Below are 18,565 nucleotides of genomic sequence, written 5' to 3' on the forward strand. Positions count from 1 at the left end.
GCAGCAGCAGAAGAGAAATGCAAATGCAATCAGTTCCCCTTATAAAGCCCCAATTTCTAACTTTTGACAACAAGATTCTTTATGTTTCCATGCATTCAAAGAGATGGGAAATTGAAATTCCAGATCATCCCTTTGAAGATGAGTCTAGAAACCCAGAGTTTGGTATTTACTGGAATAACTTTTCAGAGGAATAGTATTTCATGTTCTTAGGGAAGCAGGTTTCACTGAAACTAGCTCATTCTGCCCTTCATTGCTCACTCGAGCAAACCTAACCAAGGAATTTAGGCTCTGGCAATCTTGCAGCAAAATTGAATTACATAGGCTGATGAAAAATATCAAACATGCAGAGAAAAAAGAGATCCAGTTGTGGAGTCCAGCATTTGCCTTAGAAAGTTCCTGCTAGAACCTTGCCCTAGCAGAAAGTTTTAAATTAAACAGTGATGAAAATTAGAATAAAATGAAAAGGGAAGTAGCCCACAGAAGGGAAATACAAGGGTATCTATTTTGTAGCTGCAACTAGCCTTCAGAATCTGTTTCTAGTAAAACTGAAATGTACAATAACAGTCTGTGAAACAAATGATTATCGGTTACGATGCTGTTATGGTGCTGTACAAGTACAACCAGGTGAATTGCCACAGGGTCTTTCCCAAAAGCAGTTACCTGCAAACATTTAAACATACACTGTAAAACAAGCTCTACATTACAAAGATGAGGAAAACATGAAAGAGTAAATTTGCTGATTGCAGCATGCAAGTAAAGTTTTCAATATTTTAACAGCTCATTGTACAAATGACTAAACTAAGATGAACCAGCTGCAACAAAATCTGGTTTCTTTTCGCTCAGCCCAAACAAAAGGTAAGAAAAAAAAACCAGATTTTGGCCATCCTAGATGAACCTCCAAATGCAGAAAAATCCGCACGTGCTTCCCCAACATAGGATTGAACTAAAACCTTGACAATGATAGTGGTCAAATGGCACTGAGCCACAATGGGCATGAATCTCCACTTTTCAATGCCCACCACCAAAAGATGCAAACCTGTGACCTTTTGTCCACCAAACCACAAGGGAAAAAAAATATTTACTGCTAGGTCACCAAGGTCCAGACTTACAGCGTCATTAAGCTTCAGCATACATTGTGTAAATATCTCAACTTCACACCTAAAAGTGCTCCAAGTTACAAGTTTTTGCATCTATGGTGAATTTTTAAACCCTCTTAGTCCCCCCACCTCTAAAGCATAGATTCGTAGCCAATAGTTATGACTGACATCTTGCTCACAATCTCTTCCTTCACTATAAGTTTAGTTTAGTTAATGAACTAAAAACTGGCCTGGAAGTGAACTTTTCAAGGACACCTTCTAGCTGAATGGCACCAAAGTAAAGAGAAATATGGACAACATATGGACGATGGTATAAAAGTCTAGCACAGCTAAATAAAACAGTTATACATAGGTCTTCTTCATACTGTCATGCCAATAATGGGAGGGATATGCAAAAATCTAGCTCTCAAGTGAACATTGGAATTTGAAAATGATGGGAAAGGATAAAAAACAGAACAATTTTTCCTGTGATAACAAATTGTAACTAACCAGCAGGTAATCTGAAGATACTAAACTACATTTTTCAAAAACAATATTTTGATATTCCATCAGAAGAAACTATCCATTGATCAATTGTGAACTACAATATCATAAGAAAAACAAATGTTGCAGAATATCTGCAAACAATTTAACCTAGTTCAAATAAGATATGTAGTGTCTTAAAATACTTGCATGCAGCGGATGGCTTGAGGGTGGTGCATAGAAGCAACTAAACCTACTACATTACCCAGATATAGCATAAAATCTGGCTCAAATTACATAAAGCCAGTGAGAAATGACAGGAAAAAAGGACAATTACCTCATTGGTTTTGCCATGTGAATTACCTTGATGCCTAAAATTCCAGAGCAAAAATAAACCATTTGAAAAAAATGGGAAGATGATCTATAAACTATTGGCTTGCAGATCTCTCCTTAATTGCAGAGCTACAACATCCTCAGCAATGCAAGAAATTCTGTTGGTTCTTCATCTTCTTTAACAATCTGTTCACAATCAATATTAAAGGTACAGATTAGAAGATTATAAGGCACTACAGTTGTTTTGCATCTCTTCTGCAGGCTGAATACAAGAGAACATAGCAGCAAATCGAGTTCAATCTTATAAATTTCTTTTATAGACCCACTAGATTCCACATGCACCATAATATACAAGGCAAACAAAATCCCATGACTTGTTACTATAAACATGCAGCCAATACTAGAGAGTTAACTCAGCATTCCACCTCTACAAAAGCATCCAGAGCAAGACAACTAGGGTTTGAGCAAATCAAGCATAAAAATAAACAAATAAAGATTTTGTAAAATATAGGAAGTAAGGCATGATTTCCCTACACATCTGGCATGCACTTGATAGCCTTCCAGCTTCATATTTATAAAATATTACTCTCATCTGTTCCCTCACACAAAAGCTGCCAGTCGGTTCCTCTTTTATCAAAAACAAGATATTACTATAAATTAGATATACAGTTATTTGTGCTTCAATCTTCTCCTAGGATTCATAATCTTAATTCAGAAGAAAACAAGTCACAAAATTTTTAACATAAATGTGTACTTAAACATGTAAACAACATGGGGCAACAATATAATGTTAAAAACTTCAAACATTAATCTGTACCTTAACTGGGGTGTCCTTCGGCAGACCCATTTGAGTTAGAACATGATAACAAACTTGGTTCCAGTCAATCTCTTCTCTATCCCCTAGCACTCTGCTGCTAAACTGAATCAAGCTTTTGTCATGATGAAAAGACCTTCCTACCCAAAAATATAGAATCCTATCTTCACTTTTGCCTACAGCTGTAGTTCGAGAAAAAATTGCAAAAGCAGATTTTGAATCTAGATCACTTCTATTAAATTTTGTCATCCTCTCTATGCTGGGCCAGCGACATATTAAAGGTTGAATTACACCAAGGCATGCTGGGATTCTTTCCTCCATTCTATTTGGGACAGCAGATCCAAAACCATCCTGGGAAGGATAATTTCTCCAAGGTTCAAAACAACTATTAACAAAAGTAGATTGCTTATCACGTGAGTCAGCATTAGCTATTCTACCTGGAGATATCTTCAAATTGGAACCTTGAATCAAACGATCCCCGCCATTTCTAACACCACGCTTGGAATCAAAGACAATTTCAATATCTGACTCACATGATGAGTTATTGTTTTCATTTATCCTGACCCCATCTTGCTTGACTAGAAAACATGGTGGATCATTTGTTACTCTTACGTTATCACTCATTACTGGCAACTTGAGAGACTTTGACAAACTGCCTCGGCGTTCTGCAAGGGAAGGTGAAACCTTTTTTAGGGGTGAAGATGCAGTCTGCGAACAAGGCTGGGAAGTAAGATTGACACTGACAACTTCTGAGCTACTAGATTTGGGGCGAGAAGAAGTTTGGGATGGGACGAGAGACAAGTTAGATAAGTTAGACAAAGTTGAAGAAACCGGAAGCGAACGTGAAATGGCTGAAGGTGAGTCCAGAGAGGATTCCGAAAAGTACTTTGAACAAGTACTTGAATCAGAAGAGATAGAATCAGGAGATAGATAAGGAGGTGAGGAAGATGAAGATGATGAGGATGATGTCGATGACGGTGATGACGCGTGAACAATCATCATGGAATCTGAATAAACCCTGGAGAGCAATATCTTTGGCGCTGAGACAAACTCCTTCATTATGCCAGACGCAAACTTACGTCTAAGCATGCTCCAACTGCTTTCTCTTGCAGGTAGGTGGGTTTCATGTTCATTCTCCGATGAAGCAAATGGAGGGACAAAACCTCCCTTAATAGCCTTCTGGAAAATCTCAAAATCAACATTATAAGCATCCACTTTCCTCTCACCGCAAATCTTAACAGCAGACTCCCCTACCTCAACTTTGTTTCCAGGTTTATCCATCAAAGGTAAAAGGTTTGAGAAAGCATCCCAAAAATAAGCTTGTTCTTCTCCTTCCTTTATCATTATTATAGGCCCCTGCACTCTCTCATACCGAACAATCTGACAAACGGCACCTCGTGCATCCCTTTCCATGATAGATTCACAGTTTTTACCAATCCAAATATATATTGCAGAAGGTATCTGAACAATAAATGCACCTCTAGAATCCAGCACAGAAGGAGACGGATCATTCAGCATTTTAGGGACTAGGTGCAAAGGATCATATGGTGAGTGAGGTGCAATTCTATACATCCTCAATAAAGAACTGGGGCTCAATGGGAATGCATGGACCCTCTTTTGGCACTGTAACAACTGGCAAGCAAAACCCATATTTGGATCTGCAATTCCTCTTGCAGCCTTTACATACTGAAAGGCATCATCGAAACTCTGTCCCTCTCTCCACATAAGATATGCTATGACCAATGATGTGGACCTTGATACACCCTGGCAGCAATGAACAAAAACCCTTCCACCCTGTTCCCTAACATCCTCAAAATAATCAAAAACATCATAAAGTATGCTAGTAATATCCTCTGATGGACTATCTTGCAGCCACAGAGTCCTGTAAACAAAATCAGCCTTGAAATACTCCGGACAAACAAAGCCAACACAATTTAAAACATGAGTAATCCCATTCTGTTTAAGTATTTCCCTGTCCCTCGCAACAGCATCTCCACCTAGATATATATGCTCTGCCACTTTTGAGCATTCTTTATCAAAGAAAGCAATCTTATCCCTCTTCAAAAGCCCACCATTCTTATCATTGTTCCGCTGAATTGACGATAAGTCAAGCTTTAACCTCTCACCACTCTTGTTCCCACTTGGGGTCGGTGGCTGTGGCCACTCACCAATATCATCAGAACCAGCCTTCGGCCACTCATCCAAACTCCTTCGCGCAATTGACAACGGCTGCAAAGGTGGCAAACACGACCTGGCCTTACAATTCTGTTGCGAGCGCGGGGTTAAAGGAGGAGGCGGAAACCGGCGAGTTTGTCCATTATTAGTACCATCATTACCATTAGGATCTGCTCCTAGATCTTTCTCCTCAGTTTCAGGAATTTGACCACTTGTTCGAGAAGAGGACCATGAAGCCGAACGCCAAAACATTTTCCGAGAGCCAGAAAGCTGGCATGATGGAGCCCTAGGATTAACAGGAGCATCCTCTTTTCCCACCATACCCACTTCACAATATCACCTTTACTAAAATTGTAAAACAAATACGAAGCTCCAACAGAACCCTACTACTTATTCACTATGATGCCACCATTATAAATACCATAATAAACTCATGAAACAAATATAACCCAAATCCAAAAACCTTAAAAAAAACCCTAACCTTTTACCATTTTCACCATGCCTTCTTCCAATAACTCAATATAAATCTTAAGACCAAACCTAGAAACATTGAAAAAACTCCAACTTGGCAATGAAAAAACCTTACTTGGAATAAACAGTGGACGTGATAGAAGTAGAACTAACCCCAAAATAAGAAGAAATCAAAAACCCATGACAGATCAACCATGAGGAACTAGTAAAGTCACTGCAAATACAAAAATTAAAAGGAAATCAAAAACCCATCTCAGAGAAATAAGAGTACAGGGATAGAAAAAAAAGAAGCCCAGAGTTCAATACAAAGCAAATTAATTAAAACGAAACGAAACCCAAACTGTAAATATATCTGGGTGACTTTAGAAAAAAATTAAAGAAAAAAACGAAAAAAGAAATATGGATGAAAGAATTAAGAGAAAGAGAGAAAAGAGAGATTTGGGACTTACATGGGAGGAAGAGGAAGAAGCCATGGAAAGAGTGAAGCTGAAGAGAGAGAGGGAAAAATAATAAAATGAAAAGAAGGGGAAAAGAAAGGAGGGGTGAGGAAGGGTGGTAGCAGTCTTTTTCAATAATTTTCTCTTCTTTATTTATTTGACTGTGAGAGGGAGAAAGACGGACAGTGAAAGTGAGCTCTTTTTTTTGGTGTTTGAAACATGTGAGTCACCCATCTACACAATTTATGAACTTTTCCCTCGAAAACTCAAGCTTTTCAGATTAAAAAAAAAATCTCTCCAAGAACTCGTTTTTATGGGAAAATGAAAGATTATTTCATTGCATAACCCAACTATTAAACTCAAAAAGAAAACAAGTTTTCAACTTTATCATTAATACATTATATGCAATTAAGCCATGAAAATTTTGGGTTAGTTCAATCAATCCATTTTAATTACAATCCTTCTCTATAATTATTACCTAAACTTAAACGATTTGGGCAGTTAAGGACATCAAATATTTGATAAAAATTGGTTTATGGCCCAAAATGAAATCTGAAGGTTTTTCCATGCATTAATCCCTTCTCTCTCTCTCTCTTTGTCAGAGCCATATGCATGATGCCATTTGGAATATAATAGAAATTACTACCATTTATGTCTTGGATTCAAAATCTTCAATGGGCCTTTGGGTATGTCTTGGTTTTGAAAGTTCAAAAAAAAAAATTTCTTTTGTCCTCTCAAGATAAGCTAAAAAAGCATAAATACATTGTACTTTGCAAGTTATTTATGGTGAGAATAAATGTCTTTCAACTAATCTAGCTCAATGGCTAACACATTAAATTAAAGGAGGGAAGGAAGACAGAAAGAAAGAAGGAGAAACAGAATTACAGTCAAGAAAAGGGGTCTGAATTTTCAGTCTTTGGTATATTTAATTGAGGCAAATTGTTCATATTCAAAGTGGAGAGAATTTTTTTATTTAGATTTTGCTACATTTTGGCAAAAAAATAAAATGAGTCATCCACTTGCATTTTAACTTTTTAAGATCAAAAACAATAGGAGTAAGCAATATATCTATAATTTAATCAGATATGTATAATATTCGGGTAATAACAAATACCCAAATTTTGACACCAATTTTTTTTTTCATTTTGTGCTCATTAAAGGGAAAAAAAACAATTAGGAATTGGTTTGACACTGTGCATGAACCTCCAAAAGAAAACTGATTTAGACAGCAAACTTTTTAGAACTTTAGTGATATTAAATCCAATTATTCATGAGTTCCCCACCACAATGAAAATTTTCACCAAGTCCCTCTGCAAATAATCATGTGGTTGGACCCCAAATATCCTGTTAGGAAGTCTCATGGAAGAGGAAGAGATTGTGGAACTCTTCTGCTCACCCTTTCCGTGGATCCAGTTTGGCATTAAAAAGAAGAAAGGAAATGCAAGAGTTGCCTTAAACATCTTATTACAGTGGAAGGGAGAACCTTAAACTTGGGTTTACTTCAGAATCTAGTAATCGAATGTAAAACCAAAAGGGTCAACTGTAAGTACATGTGAAATTCAAAAAGAAGATTGACAGAACATAGACTTAAAAGTTTAAAAAAAAAAAAGTCTTCTTGTCATCATTCTTCATTGTTTTTTTTTCAGGTTTATCTTGGATTGCTTTACAAGTAATTCAAGGTAGAAATTGGAATTGGCAATTCAACCTTATAACCAGTTTTTATTATGGTATCCTATGTTGGGTTTCTAAAGAAACCGATTTCGATAAGAAGAGAATCAATCAAAGAGAGGGTATTCAAAGTTTTTGGTTTTTCTGCTAGAATATGCAAGTTTGAGCTGACAAGCACGCATTTTGTTTTGCATGATTTGGTTTTGACCTATCAGGCTTCTTTTTGGTGCTGTTATGGGAGTCGGTAAAATATCATTTTCACATTTTCTGGCAGAAACTATGGAAAGCCAAAGTTGCTGATGCAATCAGGGTAATACGAGAAGGTTGAAGCCTACCTGCTGCAGCCTGCTTTAAGACATATTTTAGAAAGTTTGGCCTTTGATTTACTCAAATAGGTGGTAGTAAATCCTTGGAAATGTTCACTTTCCCTCCACAGTTCTTATCATGACTTCCCCTTTGAATCATCAATTCCTGACAGGAAGTTAGTCAAGCAACTTGGATAGTTTTTCTTCTCTCATTACCCTAACCAGATTGAAGGCAGAGACGTGTAAACCAGTTCATGGAATATGCTTATGAAACTGGGACTTTATTGCTTGTTTCAAGTTACTTTTCGTTTTTTCTCAAGCAAAGGCCTCTTGGGGTCCTAATTTCTTTAGTCAACAGCCAGACCATGGAATTCAAAGAAAATACTAACTTCAACCAATGAGAATTATAAAGCAAAGTCTAGGTCTTTATCATCTTTCATTGCCTTGGCAGGTTTTTCTAAATTATTGAACAAGTTGCTAAATAGAGAGCCACTGTTGTCATTGAGTCCAACAGATTCCTAAGTTCCTCTTGCAAGTTATTTGACGTTGAGGACCGAACATTTCCCCCAAGTCAAAAAACTGGTAGGCATTTATTCTACAAGCTGTTGAAAAGTTGCACCATGCAATTTAGAAATCCTGACAAGGGTAAAGAATTCCAACAGTGGCAGGGGAAATGCAAGTCTGCAAGAGGAGACTAATCGAAGGTGAAGAAATTGATCTGCATTTGAAGCTTGAAAGTTGTGAAAATGTCGAAGGAGTTCATGCTCAAAGTATAGAAAGGTCTACCATCGACCGTGCCTTACCATGGAGGTAATAACTAGTCAAACATAGAGGGAATGCAGTGGCAGAAACCAGTATATAAATTAAAATTTAGAGTGATAATCCCAACACCAAATAAACACCAGTAGATTTTTTTTTAAAGTGCTAAAGGGGACAATTTAAGCTTTGGAATGCATGTTATCATATCAGCTTCAGATGAAATTTAGTAACCTGACAAGCAACAAACAGATGAATTATTGCTCATAGCACGACCCAGGACCATTTGGAGGACTTCGAGCATATTTATTTGTGGCTGGAGCAGCTTGAACCCCACGCCGATTCAGTAAGCATCTGAAGTACTGGTACCTAGGCAATGCAGTTAAAGTAATATTTCGTGCAGATACAGGCTCCCTCTTGCTCCACAAGCGCTCTATACGAAAATGGAAGCAATGGCATCATTAAAAAAAGGAACTGATAATGGAAATGCATTTCTGTTATAAGATACAAATAAGTCATCGAGTTGTACCAATGAAAGTGACTTCAATTATTAAATCCAACAGGATAAGTGGTAACACGCAATTGATTTGCTTGCCCTAAATGCTTAACTCCATCTAACACATTTTTACCTAAAAATGAAAAAAAATAATCTATGTCGATGTCGAATAGAGCCAACTACTAGAAGCTAACAAAGTGATTTGCTTACCTAATATGCATATTTAGGTACCCATTAATCATTACGAGGGCCAAATCTGGTTAACAGACAGTAATTCAAGCAATTCGGTTACTCTCTCTTACACCTTTATATTTCCTTTTATCTCATCCCTTGTCTCAGATAATTATGCTGTGGGCTCCATAATCATTTTTCCCAGTTAAAAGCATTCACAAGCACAACAAAAAGAGAGCAGATAGAGAATCAAAAGCCATAATACAAAATGATTAGGACACATAAAAGAAGGGCATTATGACATTCCAAATAGTTGAAATGATTTCTTTCAATCCACAAAACATAAAATCAAACATTTTTACCTAGGCAAATGATTAGAAAAGGCACTGCCTTGAAAAGTCATCTCACTTCCATCCCAAAACATTTGTTTCAAATAGGACAAAGGTGACATACTCATTGCAATTCTGAGTGAACCTCTTCCATGAAATTATTTAACTTTCTCAGTGGGTCCTTACAAACCCCAAGTAAGGTAATCACTTATTTATTGGATCCTGTGTAAGGCATCTATTATAACTATGTTCCTATTGTCTTCTTTATACAACATTTTCTTCTTATTTTAGCGTTTTGCGTTGGGATGGAGTATTTTCTGGAGAAAAAGAGGACCTTATCTTTAAAAAAATAAAGCATAACTTGAGCATCTAATGTTAATAAGGTAACAATGATGTCAAACAAACACTGATACTTTGGTTTTAATGTAGCAGAACTTTATAAAAGCGTGTAACATACCTGCTGCAGCAGCAGCTCGAGGCCATATTGTTTGCTGAACATTTGATGTATCAGCCGTCTCGCACCACATACAAACTTCTCCTCCAAGAACAAGGTTTTGCTCGGATACATTATTTATTCCTTCCAGTGGCTCAGCATTGTAAACTTGATCCCAAGGAACATCGAGATGGTCAAGATACCAAACACCTTGATTGCTGAAAATGCATCTGAATCCTTTTGCAACGGCCTTTGGACAAACCCCAGGGCCCAACCTACCACAATAGATAAATTTATCAATGCTTGGAATAATAAGTAACACCTCATGCATGCAAAACTTCAATTAAAAGTTTAAAACTCACCAGTTATGCACCACAGTTCGTGGATTAAGATTTGATGCAAAAGCATTGAATGTTTCTTCCCTGAGATGAAAATATTCAGATTCTTCAGATATTAAAATATTCTAAGAAAAAGATCAATACAGAATGTTTACAGAAAATGAAACAGCAATGCAAAATAATCTTTGGATGGCTGATTTTGCTATTTACTTTTGCAGGCTTGTAGAAATAAAACTTGGTTTCATCTCATGCGCCTTTTAAATTTTAGGCAATTTATATTGCTGACATCCCACGATTTTTAAGAAATTCTATTGAGAACTTAGAGAGAATAAGTGGGGCTAGACCCAATAACTTTTCATGCAGGAGAGTCCAAACGCAAAGCCATGCTTAGAACATTAATAAGAATTGTAGAGCACGGACAAAGACATACCAATTGACAGGTGTCCAGCCTTTTGAGATTGCCATTTCTTGGGCCTTGAGTACAAAATATTGATATGCATCCTTAGCAGTCATATTACGATTGTTGAGCCTGCAATTGTCTTGATTAGATTAATGGTTTATGGGACAGGTTGTATAAAAAAGTTACTTCTTAATCCCCGGCATGACAACGTTGAATGGCTAAATTACTATATCCTATGTAGCAGTTACTTAGAGATCATGAATCATCAAATAATTAGTAAATGTTGATCAACAAGAAGAGTGAGGCATGTACCACTGTTTTATGTGTGGAGTAGAGGTCCAGCAATCTGTAAAAACAATTAGTGCTGGAATTAATAAACTTCAGAAGGGCAGAACAAAAGGCATAAGTGAGCATGAAAAAAACACCGGAAAGAGTTGAAATAGAAGCCTGAAAATTTTTCTAACCAAATAAGTCCGCAGCACAAATTCAGCTGTTCATTTAAGCTTTTAAACTAAAAATAAAAGTTGATGACAGATTTAAAAGCCTTAACTCAGCGGCTTATACTTCCTTGAATAAGATACAGATATGTTGTCAATTTCTAAAATGCCTTATCATAGATGAGAAGATAGATAGAACCAGATTTATAGTGAAAATGTAACGAATCTATCCATCTAATAGTTTAAAGAAAAAGATCAACTTTAAAATTTTAATGACTTTATAAGCACACAGTTTCAACTTATGGGGTTTTGAGAAGCCTCAAAAGATGAGCTTGTTTACTTTGTCCTCTCATCTAAAAGTTGCATCAGGCTTCTATCATTGCATAATACCCTTTCATTCATGCATATGCACATATATAACGATCCTAAGCAGGTAGCATTCAAAATCAATAAGAGAAACTAAGTGAAAAAATTTGCTTTCAATCCGAGCACATAGTTGCATCATTTTAATGAAGGATGACAGAAACGTCTGTTAGCAAGAAGAAAGCCACTCCACCAACCTGTATTAACCTCATCACCACCCAAGTGGAAGAGCTCAAATGGGAATATTTTTCTGATATCTGTAAAAGACAAATTTTAATTATAAGTTCACACAAGAGAGAAACGATATATGGCAAATGGCTCATAAAAAGTGATTGTTACTTGTTAGAGCATCTGTGCAGGATATGTATCCATAAGTAGGTTACTACTTGCAGTGAATAGTAAACCTTGGCTCAAACTCATACTATTCCACTGCCAAGAAAATAAAAATAATCGGTTCCCTTCAGCTTTTGCATTATAGGGCTTCTTTTGGCAATTATTTCGAAAAGAAAGAACTTAGCCCAAAAAAACAATGTACATATAGTTATATTGGGGATAAAATGTTTCAGATTTTCAACGATCGCATCCATTCAATAATCAAGATTCTGCATGAAGTGTTCTCATATGTAGGATGCAACAGTTCTTTTATCTGCTTTTTACCAAAATTAAAGCCAAAAGAAGCTTGCATGCTCAAAATTTTAACCAATGCAAAATTTTTCAAATATATGTAAAATTTCTTATACCCTGGCAAAGATCCTTAAAATTCAACCAAAGACTACAATTCTAAAAGTTGGGAAACTGAAAACCCAGGGGTATATGGCTACAGGTAAATCAACCAAACTGACAATCAACTGACCTGCTCTGTTAAGATTTTCGAGCATAAATATCAAGTGCAACAGCCATGATGCTTAACATTAGCATGTTGATAAGATTATTGCTAATCCACAAAACTCACACGGTTGCAGAAAATGACTAATACTACCATGGGAAGGTTTTAGTGGAGCTTAACCTGACAGAATGCCAGAAATCAAATCAAAAGTAAAATTTTTTGAAACATCAAGTGGTTCTCTGCAGGAAGAAGTCGGCCAAAGATCAGGATACCCAGCTCCCCTGCACAAGAAACAAGTCATTTTAAATCCAGGGTTGATGGATTAAGAAGCCAATTAAGAAATAAGTAAACTAAACAAGAAACACAAAGCCCATATGCAAATTGAGATAATAAAAATTCCACCTTTTTTCTAAAAAACAAAAAAAGTAAAAACCAAGCATCTTTCATATTTTGTACCGTTCAAGATCAAGATACAATTGAATATGTTTTTAAACAAGCCTAGAAACTATGTCCTTCTCATTTGCAGGATTAAAAAAAATCCAGATGATTTCAACTGCCATATGATGAATTTTACAAATAGAAATACTCAAAAAAACAATCATATCCTAAAGTCCCTCAATAGAATGATATCAGATCAGCCTAAGACAATAATTGGCATTATAAAGCATCTTACCATGACTCCGCATGACCAGGGACATCTACTTCTGCCATAACATGAATGCCTGCCATACACCATGGAAAATAATAAGAAAAGAATATGCCAGTATAGACAGCTTGAGTTAATTGTATTAAGAAATTGCACTATGCTTTTACTATCAAGTTACATGATATAATTATAAATTAAAATTTAAAAGAAAGAAAGAGGTGTTGGGGGCAGAGTCAATCCAGTGATCCCTAGAAAATGGCTAAAGATGTTTTATTTAAACTGTCAATAAACTTGAAAGATCAATCTCACCTCTCATTTTGGCGAAGCTTCACATGAGTGCATGAAAATAAGAAACAGAAAGCACATGATTAGGGCATGCCTGAGCAAGAAGCATGAAATCGAAAACTTTTCCAAAACGGAAAAAGAAGCAAGAAGAGGCAACAAAGAGTGAGATCTATTCAGCCATGCATTTTGGTAGACATAAAATCAGAACACTAAATTGACAATTTTGGATAACAATACAGCAGATGATAATTTCATTTGTGGAAGCATTCTGCTTAGTTTTTCTTACTTTAGAAATATAAATACATAAAATACTCAAAAAAAGTGCTTAGAAGTTCTATAGCATAGAAGGCATCTCAGGATTTATAAATTTTATGTATCTTACCTAACAATTTCACTTGCATCCTCAACCGTATAGCGTTCCCATTTTGTATAAGAACCTTTCCATAAATCTGGATACGTAGGTACTTCTAGAGGAAACGACTGCTCATCTATGATGTGCCAATGAAGGACATTCTACTGAATGCAATACTCATTATCAGAATGACATGTAAAAGGACTGGAGAAATAAAGATGGTACAATAATTTATGACTGCCCAAACGAATTCCAACTGTGAAATACAGGACTGACAAAAAGAGTAAAGCTAGTAGCATTTTCTTACAAGTTTAGCATAAGACATAGATTCAATTATCTGCTTAATGACGTCAATCGGTAAATAGTGCCTTGATGTATCTGTAACAGATTGCATATACAATGGTAACAAGTTAATATTCCATAAATTTTATTTAAGAAGAAAAAGGCTCTTTGTGTTGCAAACAAAAGTAAGGCTTACCAAGCAAAAGCCCACGATATGCAAACCTTGGCTTATCTTGGATGTACCATGGTGCTTTGTATACTTGCACTGATTTAGTCCCATAATCGAAAGCACACAATTGGCTGAATGTCTGGGACATTGCAAAAGAGAAGAATGAGGGAAGAGACATATAAGAATCCAATCCAAAGTATCAGAACCATGCGCATTAAAGAGCAAATAACTCCAAGATATTTATTTAATAAAAGATAATATACAATCACCAAAATATGTGTATTTGTATAAAGATGTATGAGGAAAGGAAGAGATAATTCACCCAAACACCCTCAAGATTACATACACCAACAGTGTACCATGTAACTAGTTCAGTATACAAGTAAATGATTTGCCTGCTTACCTCCAACCCTCTTAATGCACCATAAACAGTATTTGCCTGCCAAAAAATAAGAAGACAGATAGATAAGTGAATATCAGTAATCATAACACATTCAATTAATTCAAATTGACTCAAATTCAGAAATAATCCTCATATTACATGTAGTTCAATAAAGATAAATTTTACACTCGAAAATTTGAAAAATCATAACTAAGTAGATTATTATCCCAGCATTCTAACGAAGACCCTCAATAGGCCGAGCATGTCCACAGTGGAAATACAAAACTTGTTATTTAATCATTTCATGAGGTTAACTCGAATCAATTATTAATCTAGCTACGCATATTTGATCACATATCCACACATAGGAATGCCAATAAACTAATCTACTAAACACTCCACCAAAGACACTACTAAGCAGTAAACACCAACCAGAAAGCTAGCAAAATCTGAAAACAAAAAGGCAGGCTTTGTAGTATAACAAATGAATTTGCAATAGCCATGAAAACCAGTCCACAACTACAAACAAATTCCCAGCACGTCCTCCATCTGATCATCAATAAGTCTCAAACTTTACCTCAATTGTAGCCTCCCCAACAATAGACTTCCCATCATTCTTTGCCACTGACAAAGTATAACTCTCATCCACACCCAATTGAAGCTGAAATAATCAAACCAAAACAATCAACAATATAAAATAAAATAAAATCTTTTAATTGAATTTAAAAAAACAAAAACCCTAGTTTCAGACTAACCTCTTCACTGTCTGAATTCACAATGATCCTCAATTCACTGATATCATAAACAGATCTTATCCCTATCCACTTCTCAAAAATTGAAACCCCAGAAACATGTTTAAATATGATCTTCTTATATCTCTCAAATCCTTCCCTCAAAATCTTCAAGTCCCCTCCTTTCCCCAAGACAGACAGAGACAGAGTTGGGTCCACAGTCAAAGTTTCATTGCCAGATTTAAACTCAGATGGCAAAGGCCAAATATAAGTCAATGACTCATCCAACTCAAACCCAGAATTCAACACTACAAGCTGACAAACACAAAATGAAAATATAAAGAAACTGAATTTGGAATGGGGTTTTTGAGAAAAAGGTAACATCTTTGTTTAAGGGGTGGAAAGATTGGTTTTTTTTTTCTTTATTGTTTGAGTTATTGGGAGTGTAATTTTAGGAGTAGGGTTCAAGGGGTTGTTGGTGGAGGGGTTGACAAAGAAGGGAAGACGTGAATGATAATTGATAGGCTTGTGGGACAGGAGGAGGGGACAAGTGTTTGCAACCGTGGAGTGCAGTGAAAGTGGAGTTTTCAAGTGTTTCACTGTTTCATTTGTTTTTTTGTTTTTCTGTTTTTACAGTTGATGGTTCTCAGATCAGATTTTCTTTTTTTTCTGTTTGTTTTTATTTTCATTTACTTTTGGCTGATTGCTCGTTGTGTTTGTTTCTTTGTGAAGTAAAACAAAATCATTTTACTTTTTAACTTTTCTTTTTAAAAAGTAATTAAAGAAAAGAGCAATCAAATGAACCATTTATTTAAATTCCTTCTAATCAAAAAGAATTTTTTGAATAATAAACAAGGCCATTGAAAGGAAAATTTTTTTACTATTTTTCCAAAAAAAAGTTTTAATTTTGGACATTATTGTTTTTGTCACTTGTGCCATTGTAGGAGAGATGAAAAATAATGATCTTAACATGTTTTTTTTTTTTAAAGATACAATTATCTTACATATCCTCTGAACTCTATCCAAATTCAAATATAAGGTATTTATATCTTGTATAATCACTTCAAATACCCGTATTTACTCAACTAAAAAATGACTATTATCATTTTATATATATAGGGAAAAACTAAAGCATTACACAAATCTAAAGCAAAACTACTCCTAAGACATCTGCTAGACAATAAACTGAAATCTCAGACAGAGGGGACATAAATGTATGTAAACTTAAATTAAAGTTTTCATGATGTATTGCTATCCAATTAACGCATTGATTGATTTCATAGTGAACGTGAGAAATAAAATATTCTCAAATTCTCAAAAGTTTCTCCTTATTTTTCGTATCGAGTGATCATTAAGATCATTTAAAAAAAAAAAAGTGGCCATTAGGATCCAAGTGTAGAGCAGCATCTGTACTATAAATTTTTTGAATGGCAAGTAAGGGGTCTAATTCAACTTGTATTCTTCTATATTCTTTATTCCAACACATTAATAAACCTTGATAAATGGCCCATAATTAAGCCGTAAAAGGGAAAGATATGCCGAGTTTAATTGTGAATCCATATGCAAGACTCAATTGTGACATTATATCTCACTTAATTGTGAATATCTTCGTAAAGCAAAGGCATCCACCTTGATTCGATCCAACCAGCAAATCTAAAAGAAAATTATTTTAGAGAAGAAATTAAACTAATTTGTCCAATACAAGCAACTCGTGGCTGTAGTTTAGTGGTAAGAATTCCACGTTGTGGCCGTGGAGACCTGGGCTCGAATCCCAGCAGCCACAGTCATCCTGCTTTTCGGTCTTTTAAGACATCCTTAGAAACGACGCCGATTTAGTCTAAATTTAACCTGTTCGCCTATTAGTCATTCTTAGAAATGTTGGTTTCTTTTCTTTTAATCTAAAAAAATAATACTAAAATCAAGTTAGTTAGTTAGACATTCACAATTGTACATTTTACGAAATTTTGTTCTGTTTCATAATTTTGAAGAATTTTAAGTTATAAACCCGATTTAAATTTTATTAAATAAAATCTATTGATTCTACAAATTTAGCTATTTTTTTCACCTATTTAGAGGACTTTGCTAAATAGGCCGAATATTAATACACACAAAAATATCATGTGATTATAAATAATAGCATTTATGAGTATTCAGAGTTTCTAAACTTTGACCGATTTAATTTTTCCTTTATTTACAATATATTTTCTCTCTAAACCTCAAAACTCAATCGCGACTGATATATGTTTTTTTGTTAAAATAAATTAAATAATATAAATTATTAAGTGGATAAACCTTGAAATATAGAAAGTATTGTACTATTTTTCTCTATTAAAAAGGAAACATCCTGCATGAAATGAATGCTATATCTCATAGCTTTATTAAATAATAATAAAAAATAGTATGACTTGAACCAAGGGAATCTTTTCTTTCCCAATTGCTTCTGAATAAATTAAATAATGGAAATCTTTGCCTATCAAATACCAACATTAAAGATTTATTTATATATATAGCAATGTTAAATCTTCCCAAAGGATGAACCCAACAAAATAAAGAATATGATACCATTCTTTTGCCTTAATATGCAACTTAGCAATATATTATATATATATTTTTTGGTGTTACAAAAATTATCAAGCTTTTAAGCATTATGGTTCAAATCCAACTACAAATTTTGGGTATAAATATATTCTCTTATAAATTATTGATTTAATGGAGTCATGTCTCATGTGTGGAAATAAAAATAATAATAATAAAAAAGTTGTTTTCTTCGTTAATAAAAACTTTGAGATAAAATCTTTTCATCACACTCATGTTTTTTCAAGTGGATGCCTCACCTACCACATTGGCGTTTGTTAACGAAAACTTTAAAGATACCCTTTTTCGTAAAAGTACTATTATAAATCCTCATCCAATGCGTCCAAAATTAGATTAAGTTATCTAATTTATCGTATTTGTATATATATATCATCTTTATTCATGTTCTTAAAAATATCTATTAATATATATATATATATATATTGGGTTTTTGCCATATGCTATGACCATGTAAAGCTTTGAAAGTGATATAAAAGGATCAAGAGCATGGTATTATGGAAGATTGAGGAAGCAAATGAAAAAGAAATAGGTATAGGAATCAAGTACTTGTCTCCAAAAGAGAACATGGAATCACAGTAGGCGATAGAATTTTATTTGTGTTTTATTCTTTGGTGTCTTTGCTTTAATTCCATGGAGTATTGAAGGTAAGGTGCTTAAAAAAAGTTACTTCGATATCCATAGATATATGGCCATCTAATCAGTAAAAAAAGAAAAAGAGAATGCATAATGTTTAAAAAAATCTTTAAATTATTTAAAAATTTTTAAATAAATTTTTATTTTTTATTACGTTCAATCAAGTTATTATATTTTTA

At 34.7% G+C, this 18,565-nt stretch overlaps 2 protein-coding genes and 1 non-coding gene across 4 annotated transcripts; 1 reads left to right on the forward strand and 2 right to left on the reverse strand.

Moving 5' to 3' along the window:
- On the reverse strand, window positions 351–5,979 carry LOC18586240 (protein-tyrosine-phosphatase MKP1). 2 transcript variants are annotated; one of them, XM_018129444.1, is made up of 5 exons: window positions 5,802–5,979; window positions 3,144–5,566; window positions 2,710–3,057; window positions 1,897–2,078; window positions 351–660 (listed from the first exon to the last, which is right to left on the reverse strand). In XM_018129444.1, exons 2-3 carry the CDS (start codon window positions 5,200–5,202, stop codon window positions 3,029–3,031), a joined length of 2,088 nt encoding a protein of 695 aa, XP_017984933.1. In that variant the 5' UTR covers window positions 5,203–5,566; window positions 5,802–5,979; the 3' UTR covers window positions 351–660; window positions 1,897–2,078; window positions 2,710–3,028. The 2 variants fall into 2 exon arrangements, with proteins under 2 accessions (XP_017984933.1, XP_017984932.1); XM_018129443.1 differs by having other exon boundaries at window positions 2,710–5,566; window positions 5,802–5,901.
- Window positions 8,534–15,681, reverse strand: LOC18586241 (beta-hexosaminidase 1). The gene is made up of 15 exons (XM_018129436.1): window positions 15,183–15,681; window positions 15,005–15,088; window positions 14,449–14,484; window positions 14,073–14,184; window positions 13,902–13,972; window positions 13,625–13,755; window positions 13,267–13,283; window positions 12,985–13,033; window positions 12,492–12,592; window positions 11,683–11,742; window positions 10,998–11,031; window positions 10,716–10,814; window positions 10,310–10,369; window positions 9,972–10,222; window positions 8,534–8,951 (listed from the first exon to the last, which is right to left on the reverse strand). The coding sequence occupies exons 1-15, from the start codon at window positions 15,540–15,542 to the stop codon at window positions 8,776–8,778; spliced, it is 1,641 nt and encodes a 546-aa protein (XP_017984925.1). The 5' UTR covers window positions 15,543–15,681; the 3' UTR covers window positions 8,534–8,775.
- TRNAH-GUG lies at window positions 16,870–16,941 on the forward strand. The gene has a single exon. It is a non-coding gene; the product is annotated as a tRNA-His (tRNA).

The sequence above is a fragment of the Theobroma cacao genome, chromosome 10 (genome assembly GCF_000208745.1).
Source record: "Theobroma cacao cultivar B97-61/B2 chromosome 10, Criollo_cocoa_genome_V2, whole genome shotgun sequence".
NCBI classification, from domain to species: domain Eukaryota; kingdom Viridiplantae; phylum Streptophyta; class Magnoliopsida; order Malvales; family Malvaceae; genus Theobroma; species Theobroma cacao.